General features: G+C 43.4%; 1 protein-coding gene across 1 annotated transcript in view; it reads right to left on the bottom strand.

The window, feature by feature from the left end:
• Positions 1-14,127, bottom strand: part of LOC126299328 (uncharacterized) — a 95,252-nt gene that overhangs the window by 20,733 nt on the left and 60,392 nt on the right. The window contains exon 5 of the mRNA XM_049991157.1: positions 2,824-3,048. Coding sequence (XP_049847114.1) covers positions 2,824-3,048 — 225 coding nt within the window. The remainder of the gene's footprint in view (positions 1-2,823; positions 3,049-14,127) is intronic.

Below are 14,127 nucleotides of genomic sequence, written 5' to 3'. Positions count from 1 at the left end.
CACAAGGGAGTTTATATAATCACAGAAGAAAAAGTCAAATGTGGTGAGGTCGGGGGAACACGCAGACCCAGGGACTGGGCATCCCCTTCCAGTTACTTTCTGCCTGAAGTTTTCTGTGACACATGCCGTGGCCCGACGATCAAACTACTCTGGAGCATCATCGTTCTGAAACCACAAACCAGTGCGCAATTGCAAGGGGACATCCTCCTGAAGTTCATGAAAAACATTGTCCCGAAATTTCAAATACCATGCACCATTCTAATGATCTGGTAAGGTCCAATAAGGAGACCGACAACAATTCCAGCCCAAATTTTCACTGAAATTCTCACCGGATAACTTGTCGTACAGGTAGTTTGGGAATTTTCAATAGCCAAGTGGTGGTTGTAGAAACTCAGTTTCACATTTATAGCTATACGTTGCTGATACCGAAAAATTCAAACTTTCATCCTCCCCAATCTTCCAGGTTCTTAAAACGTCACTTTTGCATCGTGAGGAAAACGAGCTAAACATTATGACCACTTTCGTAATAGAGTCTGACGCACCTTTGAGCTGCAATGCAGTAGCGATTCTGCGTGATATGCATTCGACAAGTTCTTGGTAGGTTTCCGAAGATATATGACACTAGATGTCTAGGCACAGGTCACGCAATTCCCGTAAAATACTGGTCGGTGGTTTGCGGCATACCAGATGTATCCCATCAGGTTCAGATCAGACATACACGGTGGCCAAGACCTCAGCATGCGTTTATTATCATGCTCCTCGAACTACTGTAGCACGATTGTGGCCTTGTGACATGGACAGTTATTTTGAAGGAAGGTGCTACCGCCGTCTGGGATGGCATCAGGTATGAAGGGGTGCTGTTGCTCTATAATAACGTTCATGTGGTCCACAGCTGTCATGGTGCCTTCGGTTACTACCACAAGCCCCATGAATGCCTCGGCGAATGTCTACCACATCATAATACTGCCCCACCAGTCCTCATCCTTGGCGCACTGCACGTTTTGAGAAGTCATTCACCTGGGTGGCAGCGTATCTGGACATGACTATCACCATGGTGTAATAACAAACTTGATTAATCCGACTAAGTGACATGTTTCCATTTATTCACCGTCCTATTTCGATGACTCCGTGCCCTCTGAAATCGTAATTGAGGATATTTTTGGATCAAAATTCGAAGACATAGGGGCTGTGTAGTACTGACCCCATGTTTAACGATGTGCACTGAACAATGGGTTTCGAATCACTTGCGCCTCTATAAGCATTGTACTCTGTTGTCAGATTTGCCACAGAGCTCTCCCCATTTTGCTTTGTAGTGCAAGCAAGCCTCCGATCTCCACGTTCTGTGATTGAGCCGTCAACGTACAACATCTTGTCACCTACTCGTGGTTCCGACGTATTTCAACTATTTTCCATGTATGCTCACGAAAGCAGTTCGTGAACAACTCACCATTTTCGAGACGTTCGTTCTCAGATGCCGAGTCTGCCTTTTGTCAAAGTCACTGATGTCAGAATATGTCCCATTTGAGGTCCACATTTTCGCTAGAATGAGTTAGTATTCATCTTTACTCCGCTCCTATACATTTATTACTCCTTGACGTGCCTGGAATGCCACCCAGCTGCATTCAGTCACGTGGTGGGCAGTGGTTGTAACGTTTCGTCTTATCAGTGTGTGTGTGCACACGCGCGCGTTTGTGTGTGTGTGTGTGTGTGTGTGTGTGTGTGTGTGTGTGTGTGTGTTTGTGAGAGTGTGTGGGTGTGTGTACTATATTTTGCTAAAACTACTGAGGATACACAATGTGGTGTCGCAACCTTTGCAGTAATTGGAAGAAACGACTGGTTGTCATCTTCAGGTAATCATATCACCTGCTTGCGGGAGACGCCAGTTAGGTGTTGTCTGATGACAGTAGCGTTTCAGGTTACCTGTCGACTCCAAAGGCGCCAAGGAGTTGCTCGTTACTTGTTGACGAGACATCTCTGCAGTCTACATAGTTTTAGTATGACCAGTTAGGCAACGCCCGCCTTTCTATTGGTGTGTCCCATGTCTCTGTTAATACAGTTATCCTTTGTGCATATGGGAATATCCTCTTTCTTAATAAAATCACATAATGATGAACTAATAGCAACTAGTAGCCAAGACTTTGGTGCTAGATAACCGATGGTTTTGCGTTTATTCTAATACTCTGTGCTGAAGGTGTTCGTTGCATCTGTTCAAAAATGGTTCAAATGGCTCTGAGCACTATGGGACTTAACATCTACGGTCATTAGTCCCCTAGAACTTAGAACTACTTAAACCTAACTAACCTCAGGACATCACACAACACCCAGTCATCACGAGGCAGAGAAAATCCGTGACCCCGCCGGGAATCGAACCCGGGAACCCGGGCGTGGGAAGCGAGAACGCTACCGCACGACCGCGAGCTGCGGAGGTTGCATCTGTAATATGGTGGCTAGTGCGGCCTGGCCAACACACTACTTTCCACATGTGCTCCAAGTTTCACTTAGATGTCTCAGACAGTCGTACTTCACAGAACGCGGGACAACACTTGCACATGTGAAAGAAGAAATTTAGGGGAGAAATGTTAAGAAACTGTGCTGGAAGATAATACATTGTGGGCATTTATTGAAGATTTATTATTCTAACAAAGTGAAAGAATCGCAGGGAATTAAATTATTACAGCCAAGTTATAGGACATTTTCAAGAATAATAAGCATCACCATGAATAAAACTGAGAATTGCAGTCTCCGTTTATACATTGGGAAAGAGATCCTTGAAGGCATGCCACATCCTGATTGATGTAAGCTATGGAAAAAAAAATTACTCACTGAGTCAGTCCAGTCATCGGTGAAGGTGTCCACGGAATTGGTATCACCAGCAAGTGAGCACCGGTCCAAGCTGCAATCCTGTAGGTCCTCTTCGTCACAGCCCCTGCAGTAAGGTGGCAGCCCATCAGCACCTTCGGAGTACGGGTATCTACTGTCGTCGGGGCAGTTTTGTTGTTCAGGCAGCCCTTTGCCACGCAGCATGCCAGCCGCAAATGCATCGCCGATCTGCACAAACCGATAACTTGTTGTGTTAAATTGAGGTCTCATTGACAGAGGAAGCACACACCCAGCGGGGCACCAATTTTATGCTATCGCCGTTGCTTGACGTCTGACGCTCTCGTGTAGTTTTCAAGAATATTGTAAAAATTTGAACCTTTATTTATCGAAAACACTTAGGGAAGCGCATTTTATTAAAGCAAAACTCGTTATGTCTAAGTACGTACTACAATCGTGCAAAACATGAACAGAAGCGGTGAACTGTTGGGTGTATGCTTCCCTTGCAAGATGAACATCGAATGAACCCACTTAATTAATTAATTAATAGTTATTGTTGACATTCTGTTCATTAGACATATGGAATTACCTACAACAGGTGTAATTTATAATATTACAAGTTAATTTCACATGGCTTGTGAAACATTTGAATCTTCGTGATAATGTCATTTGATCTAGAATTTCAGGTAAGAACGTCCGTAAAGTGGCATCTTAACTGAGTCTTCCGATTCAGAAAATTCAAAAAACGAGAAGGAAAATTAAAGTTTAACGTCCCGTTGACAGAGAGGCCATTACCGACGGAGCATAAGCTCAAATTACGGAAGGATGGGGAAGGAAATCGGCCGTACTCTTTTCAATCGCATCATCGCGCCTCTTCTTAGGGAAATAACGGAAAATCTAAATCTGGGTCACCGGACGGATATTTAACCATTATCCGCCCGAACGCTAGTCCAGTGTGGTAACCACTGCGCCACCCCACTCGGTCACAATATTCACACTTGGTTCTTGATTAGTCTTCTTCTAGATTTCCCAGTTTAGCCTAAAATAAGGCGTGGTGTTCAACATATGTATATGATGGCTCCACAACATCATTTTGCGGAAGTCTCTAGTCTACAACATAGGCACTGACACTCTGTAAGCCACTTTTCTTAAAATCCTTACACTTAGTTGCAACGATAGATAACCAAGCCGAAATCTAAATTTGTATCATTTTCATCTTTTATTCATACATTCATTAGTTGGTACATAATTCTAAATGAGCTGTGTTACTGCTACAGCACTCTGCATAGTAGTTTACTAGCTGTGTATTACGAAGTTATAATTGCGAGGTTATTTCTATCACCACTTCTACCTATTCCTATAACAGTTTTGTCTCACAGAGTGCCGGTTGTTGGTTTGAGAAGCATTTGAAATTACATGTAAATTGAAGGTGAAGCCCAGAAGAAAGGAAAGGAAGGGGAAATAATTCTGAAGTCAGCTGAATCGGGACATGTACGAAAGAATAGACACCACTCATTCATATAAACTTTGAGGTGATGCCATCTGATCTAAAATTTGAGGCTATAGTGTCCGTAATGTGACTGCACGACTTAGTTCTTAATGAAGACTTGCGTCTCACAAAATTCGCCTTTGGAAAGTTCCATTATGCGGGAACCACAACTGCCCCTCACTGAAACTGCCACGTAAAGACTGAAGCTAGAGTGCTGAGGGTAAAACATAGTGTCTAGCTTCAAACATTACTGCAGTGATGACCGCCAATGTATCACACTCTACCGTGGTGACTGCTCTCCTGCAGCTTGCGTAGTTGAACAGCGCAGAGAACAAATGAAAAGTAGGATAGTTCAAGTTGTCATTAAATAGGACATGTAGCAACGACGTCAGGGAGTTTGCAGAACCAGAGGTACCCCCCCCCCCCCCTCCCTCATTCAAGAAACTCCAGATGCAATTTACCAGTAGGATAATTTCACCTCAAGTGGAATAAGCTTTAATCGAATTACGCCAGGAAGAACTTCTTCTCTAGTTGGCACGATCGCCTGGCATATCTTCTGTGCCTAGGGCCTGCACATATTCAGCCAGAAACCAAAAACACGGGCGGGTTATGTGGACATGGATCCAGCAAGGGACAGCTCTTCAGACGACGACAGGGTATGGCTGCCCTCTGTATTCCCACAATCGGGATCTCACTCTGGAGCCGCCATTACGACGACGATGCCGTCCACGTCGACCTTTGCCTCCTGGAGCTGCCAGATACAGGCCTATAGCATTCGTAGCTTCTACCCTTAAAATCCGTGGCCACCGACGCCATGACCAGCAGCTGCATTTGGTAACATTTATCTCTGCTCTACATCAGCAAGCGCTGGACTTAAATCTTGGTACCTCCCACCTAGATTTCAACTTCTACTCGTCCTATCGGCACTTTAACTTTAGCGCGTCTCTTCTGGACTTCTGAATGTGACACGCTTAGCATATGGGTATCGGATATCGTAACTTTCAATGTACCGTGACGTTTTCAGGCCTTCAGATATTGTTAATGTTCTTTCAGTACTCAAGAGTGACTTTACTGTGTTCCAAACTCCCATCGTAGAAGGCTGTTTACGTGCATTACAATAAACATCGTATTGATTGCATACCTGAGTATTTCCAGCGCTGCCTTTGGCGCACTGGTCAATGTAACTCACGGAATACACTTAGGATACGGCTGAGCGGCAACAAATGCTGCATTAGCTACGTAGCAAGAGACAGCAACTGCTACGCCCCCCCCCTCCCCACATTAGCGGTGCCCGCGCCTAGGTATAAGGAAATCTATCAAGTTATATATGAATAGTATTCTAGCTACCGTCCTATGGAAAGACATTAGTGTCCAAAACTGCAGTGACTAGTAACAATTTTATCTCATTTCAAAAAGTGAGCGCTGGCCGCTGTGTGTATCGTAAGTTGAAAACGTTGCAAAACGTACAGGGGAACTCTCCAATGTTGTTAGATGTAGTCGTAAAAACTCTATTAGAGAGGGTCTTCTATTAGAAGAGGGTCCTACTGATTACCAGTAAGAAAGTAATAAAGGGGTACTACATTTGTTTCATTGTACCTACATGTACCTACACTGAAGAGCCAAAGAAATTGGCACACCTGCCTAATATTGTGTAGGTCCCCGCAAGAAAGCAGAAGTGCCATAACACGACGTGACATGGACTCGTCTAATGTCTGAAGTATTGATGGGGTGAACTGACACCGTGAAACTTGCAGGACTTTCCATAAATCTGCAAGAGTACGAGGTGGTGGAGATCTCTTCTGAACAGCACGGTATCCCAGATAGACTCATTAATGTACATGTCTGGGGAGCTTGGTGCCAGCGGAAGTATTTGAACTCAGAAGTGTGTTTCTGGAGCCACTCTGTAGCGATCAAGGAAGTGTGGGGTGTCGTACTGACCTGCTGGAGTTTCCCACGTCCCTCGGAATGCACAATGGACATGAATGGATGCAGGTGAGCAGACAGGATGCTTACGTACACGTCACCTGTCAGAGTCGTATTTAGACGTGTGAGGGGTTCCATATCAATCCTACTGCACACGCCCCATACCATTACAGAGCCTCCACCAGCTTCAACTGTTCCCTGCTGACATGCAGAGTCCATCAGTTCATGAGGTCCATCCGTTCGATATAATCTGAAACGAGACTCGTCAGACCAGGCAACATGTTTCTAGTCATCAACAGTTCAATGTCGGTGCTGACGGACCCAGGCGAGGCGTATAGCTTTGTGTCGTGCAGTCACCAAGGGTATACGAGTGAGACCTCGGCTCCGAAAGCCCATATCGATGATGTTTCGTTGAGTGTTTCGCACGCTGACACTTGTTGACGGTACATCATTGAAATTTGCAGCAATTTGCGAAAGGGTTGCCCTTCTGTCCCGTTGAACGATTCTCTTCATTCGTCGTCGGTCCCGTTCTTGCAGGATCTTTCACCGGCCGCTGTGATGTTAAAGATTTGATGTTTTACCGGATTCCAGATATTCATGGTACACTCGTGAAGTGGTCGTACGGGAAAATCCTCACTTCATCGCAACCTCGGAGATGCTGTGTCCCATCGCCCGAGCGCCAACGATAACACCACGTTAAACCTCACTTAAATCTTGATAACTTGCCATTGTAGCAGCAGTAACCGATCTAACAACTGCACTAAACACTTTTTGTCTTATATAGACGCTGTTGACAGCAGCGCCGGATTCTATCTGTTTAGATGCCTCTGTATTTTAATACGAATGCCTATACCAGTTTCTTTAGCGCTTCACTGAACTTTTCTTACAGTTCTTTTGATACAAGTTTGAAGAGAAACTGAATTATATCTGAAGCATGTCATGCTGTAATCTCATCAAAATGTTTGAAATCAACTAAAAAATTTCACACACACAAGACTAAAATGCTGAAAATAGCTAATTAAATAGAAAAACTTGTTTAATACGACACGGTTTTAAAAAGGACCAATAAATATTAAATAACCTCCCCTAGCCCTATACAGATTCCTGATGCAATAAAGATAGTCCTGAAAATTTGTGCTTGCGAATTTTTAATAGCTATGAGACTACCTGTATTGTGGGGCTTACACATGTAGGTGGTGGCGTAGTTTCTGTACAAAGTATTTAGCTTCCACCCAAATATATGGCTGAATATTCAAATGATATTGCAGTTGTGCACATGAAGGTTGCTTTATTTGGACTAATAGGATACAATACTATTGTTTATCAACAGTAGAAGATATTAAGAGGATGAAATATAATTTTATCTAGTGATTGCGAAGTTGTTGACACTTGTTCTCATAACTTCAAGTGCTTTTTTCTCCTATTGAGAACTTTGTTGACGTTTTAACCGATTATTGATAGGGCAAATCTGTTTTCTTTACAAGGAGGAATGTAATTTTCCAGTAGTTTTGCCCCAATACATTGGCAGTTGGGAAAGAATGAGCACAGGTGTCCACGCACGTGTCCCTGCGTCCACGTTTGATTGGGTCTAGGCCTTGTCCTCTACTGCTCGTGCCACATCAAATTGTTTTGTAACGTTACTGCCTGTGTACAGCGGACGACGGCAGTACCTATACAGTTAATATATTTAAGGGTCTACTGTACCACAAGGAATTTTTCTCAAACGAGGGCCCACCATGATGAAAGGCTGAAGGCTGTGAAACCAGGGAGACAACCTTACACCACTCTATAGGTGATTTCAGTAAGTCGATTTTACTTCTTCGGTCCTCTCCTGTGAGAACGTACTTGCCCTTACTTCTGACGCATCCAACTGGCACTGGCTTTAGTACAAATTGGAAGTAGATGTATAACGCCGTATGATTAAATAGTGGAATTCCATTTTATTTTGTAATTTATTTTCTCTTCTACGCAGATCGAGCTAGCCAACATGAGCAGCGTACCTAGTGATGCGAGCCGACGCTACACATATGAAAGTGCAAAGCGCAAAGCAAAAGATGAAAAGGAAAAAAAAACTGTTACATAAAAAAACATGTAACCTGTCTGAATTTTTTAATGTTGCTGAAGCAAAGAAACTGAAGCAGAAAATATAGAACTTTCACCTCATTGTGCACATGATGGCAGTAGGCAACCTTCAAAATATTTATTAGGATTTGCAACGTTGTCGCCGGCCTGGGTGACCGAGCGGTTCTAGGCGCTACAGTCTGGAACCGCGCGACCGCTACGGTCCTCTTGCCTCGGGCATGGATGAGTGTGATGTCCTTAGGTTAGCAATGTTTAAGTAGTTCTAAGTTATAGGGGACTGATGACCTCAAAAGTTAAGTCCCATAGCGGTCAGAGCCATTTGAGCTATTTTTTGCAACGTTTTCAGATGTAGCCAAGTTTTCCACAGTTGATACTGTAATAGAACGGACAGCAAGCCCTTCCAGTTTAGCCACTTCGTTCTCCAACCTAAGAGAATTTGAAATCACGGCAAGCCCTTTTGCCCCTGACACGGCGTCTTCAAGCAAAAGAGACGTGGGAAGTCTGTTATATGCTTCTGATGTTATTACATATTCTACAAGCCCAAAATTAAATGAACGTAACTTGTAAGCACACGATATTGATTGCGGATGGAAATAATGAAGTGCAGCATATGCACAACTATTTTTTGTCTGCAAATAAAATGTACAATTGAAGATAATAAACTAGGATTCTGTCAAAAGTCATTTTTCACATATTAAGGAATAAAATTTCAAATGAGAGTCTGGTTTTGTTTTTTAGAATCTAAAGGAAAACTTTGCTGTTTTATTTGCGAATTTACAGATTCAGACGGTTTACAAAAGATGGATTAGATGACTGGAAGAATGTAAATATTTTGTTGAAATGGCATGAAGAAGGCACTTCATCTAGGCATGCGATAATTTCGTTGTTAGTTCGCAAAAACAAGGATGTGCGTGTCGATTCTCAAGTTGTGAGCCTACCAGCCCGAGACTTACGAATAAGGTCTTACGTTTCGAGATAAAAATTAAATTGTTGGACCACCTCACAGTGGAAATTATTTAGGTTTATTAATAACAAAATCTGACATTTTTCTTCCCTAAAATTTACTTCTTTCAAATAAAGGAAAGTGACATAACGTCATATTTGTCTAAAACAACATGCGAGGAATTTATCCTTCTAATTCCATCAAGCATTTGAAATCACACTATTTGCGAAATTATAAGAATCAAGTAGTAATCTGTTTCATTGGATTCCTTCCGGATATATCGCATGTAGACCACCTGACTCTGATAGTGCGCTTCGTCCTGTCATCTGGACCAGTGGAAAGATTTGTAAGGTTTTTGGCATGCAAGACCATAATGCTGAGCAACTCGCCCGAGGCTTCCTAGATTTGTGAATGAGAAAGGCATTGCTTTTATGACTGCCGTGGGCAAAGCTACAACAATGTCAACAACATGAATGAGAAATACAGAGGCTTAGAAGCGCAAATTACGAAGAAAAATAAGTAAGCAGAATATATTCTCTGATTTGTAAATTGATTGTAAAGTTTGATTGTCAAGTCGTTGATGAATGCTGTACGGAAACATCTATGCTCTTCAAGTTCGTTGGAGGTAACTATACCTTTTTTCCGCTTCAACCCATAGATGGCAGTGTTCTTTAAGAAGCACTGAAAGAAAATAATTCTAAAATCCGATTTTGAAAAGGTTGTCGAGCAGTAGGTGGTCGGTCAGAGCAGATGCTACAAAGGCAATTGTATGTTGTTTCACCACAATTAGATAAGTTTTGGATGATTTATCTAATAACATTGGATCAAATGGTTCAACGTCGTAACGGCTATTGCTGGGTACGAAATCCTAGAACACCTGCAAGCGACTAACTGCAATGCGGTCCACATTTTCAGATGCTGGAATGGAAGCCGAAGTGTTGACTAGCTGTGAAGAACGTAAGCATCAGACTTTAAGACGATGCAAGCGAAATACAAAGAACTCGTATAACAAGTTCAGTGTCTCTGCTACACTTACTGAAATTGGAGAAAGTGAAACACGTGGAGAGTATTTTGAAATTGAGTTGCTTACTGTCATAACTGATTGTGTCCTCTCTGCATTAGCCAAATACATGGAAGCTTACCATCAAGTGGCTAGTGGAGTTAGAATACTTTGGCAGTTTAAGTCTTTAACAGGAGAACAGATTTTGAGAAGACCATCAGTTATCTTCTGTGTTTACCCAGATGAAGAGGCTGCTGCTATTGATGACAAATAGCACGAACCCATGCAACTGCAATTTAAAAACTTTTAATGGAATAATCATTATAATCGCATTTCCCAAGTGTTGAAATAGTCTTATGTGTTTACTTGTCTTTGATGATCACCAACTCCAGTGGAGAACTTTTTTTCAAACACTAAAGTGCATTAAAAATGAGATAAGGAACACTACGGAATAGACGCGTCTAAACGACCTAACTTTAATGAACTTAGATTGTAATTTACCTATCGACATTGATTTGATTAGTGTTATCTCTAAATTTGCCTTAAATTAAACACATAATTTTCTGAAGTACTGTTATTTTTAAATCTTAAACTTTGAGGCCTAAAGGAAACCAAGGACCTGTTCTTAGCATTTACTACTGGCCTCGCGCTGGCTTAATCCGGCACTGGCGAGAACTTGTTCAGCATACCCATCCAGAAACCTTTTTAGCTTGGTGAACGCTCATAGAAATACATCGACGAATAATCTCCAGGATTCTGTTCAGACTGTCCATGATTCAGTGCCAAGTTGTTTAGAGGCTCTGAATGTAGGAAACTTGAAAGATATCTCGAAATCAGAAATCCCAAATAGTTTTATAACCCTAGTCATCTGTCAATTGTTACGTCAGAGTCAGATTAAACGTTCAGTTCCATAATAGTAATCATTTGTCTATTATCTGATCTCTTGCGCGTGTTCTAAAATTCATTTTTCATTTATATCTTTCTGTGTGTTATAAAAGTTCACTGTTTTTCGAGTATAGCCTGGACTTTTTTCCAGTTGTAATTTTTTGGAGTATTTATTTGCAAGCATAAGAAGTGTGCCTAGAATATTTGGTTTCCTCTTTAGTGTTCTCCGTTTCCCGTCTTTTTTTTTCTTTTTTCGAGCAGATTTTCTACCTTTTCACGTCTTGGAGGTTTTTTACCTTATCTCTTATTAGTTCCAATCTATGATATAGAGTAATAACTGCTTATGAATCTTATTGTTTCTGATTTCTGTACATATTTCCTTGTGGTATTCGGTCTTACGTGCCCGCCTCGAGAGGAGAATCTGCCACAGTACCTAGTTAGTGCAGCGTGGAATTGGTGCCAACTTGTTCCCTGCCTGAGTCCGACGATATGCGTCCACGAGAAAGAAAAATTGTTGCCCTTACTAAAGTTTCGGGCCTCAAGCTTGAGTCTCTTACTAACCTGAATGCATCAGATGTCATGGAGGCCATCACATCATGTGGATAGGGTGCCAAACATATGAAAAGGCATAGAAGCAAATTATTCCAGAAGAGAAGTAATACGAGATCAGAGGAATTACAGCCCCAGCATCCGCACAGAATCGAATGTGTATAGTTACACCCTATAACCCATGAGCCACAAGAAAGGAAGTAATAAGAGAGGTCATAGCTATAAAGGCGCCGCTGCAGACACAAACATGGATACATCCAACTCCAGCAAGGCGATAGGTCATCACAGAAATAAACGTACATTATAACCCAGCCAAACATAGCAAGCAAAGGCTTCAGACAAGCAGTAACGGAGCCTCACGTTCAGCCGTACGCCCAGGTCAATAGAAACAATTCTGAGGATGATTCGCACACCACGCAGATCAGTACAGACCAATTAGAAGTAAAGGACCCTACGCGCGCACCAATTAACCGACCAATAAAAGAACGTGTGGCGCTGTTGCCCAACCGATCGACCATTTGTGATGGGACAATCGAATGTTTTTAACAATCGATTGGTCAGTAGCATGTTTTTTGTTCATTCGGTTTTTTCAGTCGAATGAAATAACTGAGCAGCCATATGAGCTATATGAATGTTTTCACTCACTCATCGTGTTTGAGTGGTTTCATTCGGTGTGAGACAACCGACAGAAACAAGTCTCCGTCGATTGCGGCCGTTATACACTCCTGGAAATTGAAATAAGAACACCGTGAATTCATTGTCCCAGGAAGGGGAAACTTTATTGACACATTCCTGGGGTCAGATACATCACATGATCACACTGACAGAACCACAGGCACATAGACACAGGCAACAGAGCATGCACAATGTCGGCACTAGTACAGTGTATATCCACCTTTCGCAACAATGCAGGCTGCTATTCTCCCATGGAGACGATCGTAGAGATGCTGGATGTAGTCCTGTGGAACGGCTTGCCATGCCATTTCCACCTGGCGCCTCAGTTGGACCAGCGTTCGTGCTGGACGTGCAGACCGCGTGAGACGACGCTTCATCCAGTCCCAAATATGCTCAATGGGGGACAGATCCGGAGATCTTGCTGGCCAGGGTAGTTGACTTACACCTTCTAGAGCACGTTGGGTGGCACGGGATACATGCGGACGTGCATTGTCCTGTTGGAACAGCAAGTTTCCTTGCCGGTCTAGGAATGGTAGAACGATGGGTTCGATGACGTTTTGGATGTACCGTGCACTTTTCAATGTCCCCTCGACGATCACCAGAGGTGTGCGGCCAGTGTAGGAGATCGCTCCCCACACCATGATGCCGGGTGTTGGCCCTGTGTGCCTCGGTCGTATGCAGTCCTGATTGTGGCGGTCACCTGCACGGCGCCAAACACGCATACGACCATCATTGGCACCAAGGCAGAAGCGACTCTCATCGCTGAAGACGACACGTCTCCATTCGTCCCTCCATTCACGCCTGTCGCGACACCACTGGAGGCGGGCTGCACGATGTTGGGGCGTGAGCGGAAGACGGCCTAACGGTGTGCGGGACGGTAGCCCAGCTTCATGGAGACGGTTGCTAATGGTCCTCGCCGATACCCCAGGAGCAACAGTGTCCCTAATTTTCTGGGAAGTGGCGGTGCGGTCCCCTACGGCACTGCGTAGGATCCTACGGTCTTGGCGTGCATCCGTGCGTCGCTGCGGTCCGGTCCCAGGTCGACGGGCACGTGCACCTTCCGCCGACCACTGGCGACAACATCGATGTACTGTGGAGACCTCACGCCCCACGTGTTGAGCAATTCGGCGGTACGTCCACCCGGCCTCCCGCATGCCCACTATACGCCCTCGCTCAAAGTCCGTCAACTGCACATACGGTTCACGTCCACGCTGTCGCGGCATGCTACCAGTGTTAAAGACTGCGATTGAGCTCCGTATGCCACGGCAAACTGGCTGACACTGACGGCGGCGGTGCACAAATGCTGCGCAGTTAGTGCCATTCGACGGCCAACACCGCGGTTCCTGGTGTGTCCGCTGTGCCGTGCGTCTGATCATTGCTTGTACAGCCCTCTCGCAGTGTCCAGAGCAAGTATGGTGGGTCTGACACACCGGTGTCAATGTGTTCTTTTTTCCATTTCCAGGAGTGTATGATGTTTTCACTCACTCAACGGCCTTGAGTGATTTTATTTACGTACTTTTTCAGTCTTTTTGATTATACATTAAACATGACTAGGGTTGATATCTTTTTTAGAAACCAATGAAGTATCTGATTTCAAGGAGAAGTGAATAAAAAGTATATTTCTAAAAATAAAGCACATTCAAAATGTATGTATTTACTTACTGAAATACGAATTTTCGTAGTTGTGGCATTAAATATAAATTTTTTGTTACTTTTTAAAGTTAAATACCTGGCGCTGCACTGTAGATTTGTGTATATATAAAT

The sequence above is a fragment of the Schistocerca gregaria genome, chromosome X, assembly GCF_023897955.1.
Source record: "Schistocerca gregaria isolate iqSchGreg1 chromosome X, iqSchGreg1.2, whole genome shotgun sequence".
Lineage (NCBI taxonomy): Eukaryota > Metazoa > Arthropoda > Insecta > Orthoptera > Acrididae > Schistocerca > Schistocerca gregaria.
This window is presented reverse-complemented; position numbering and strand designations above follow the sequence as displayed.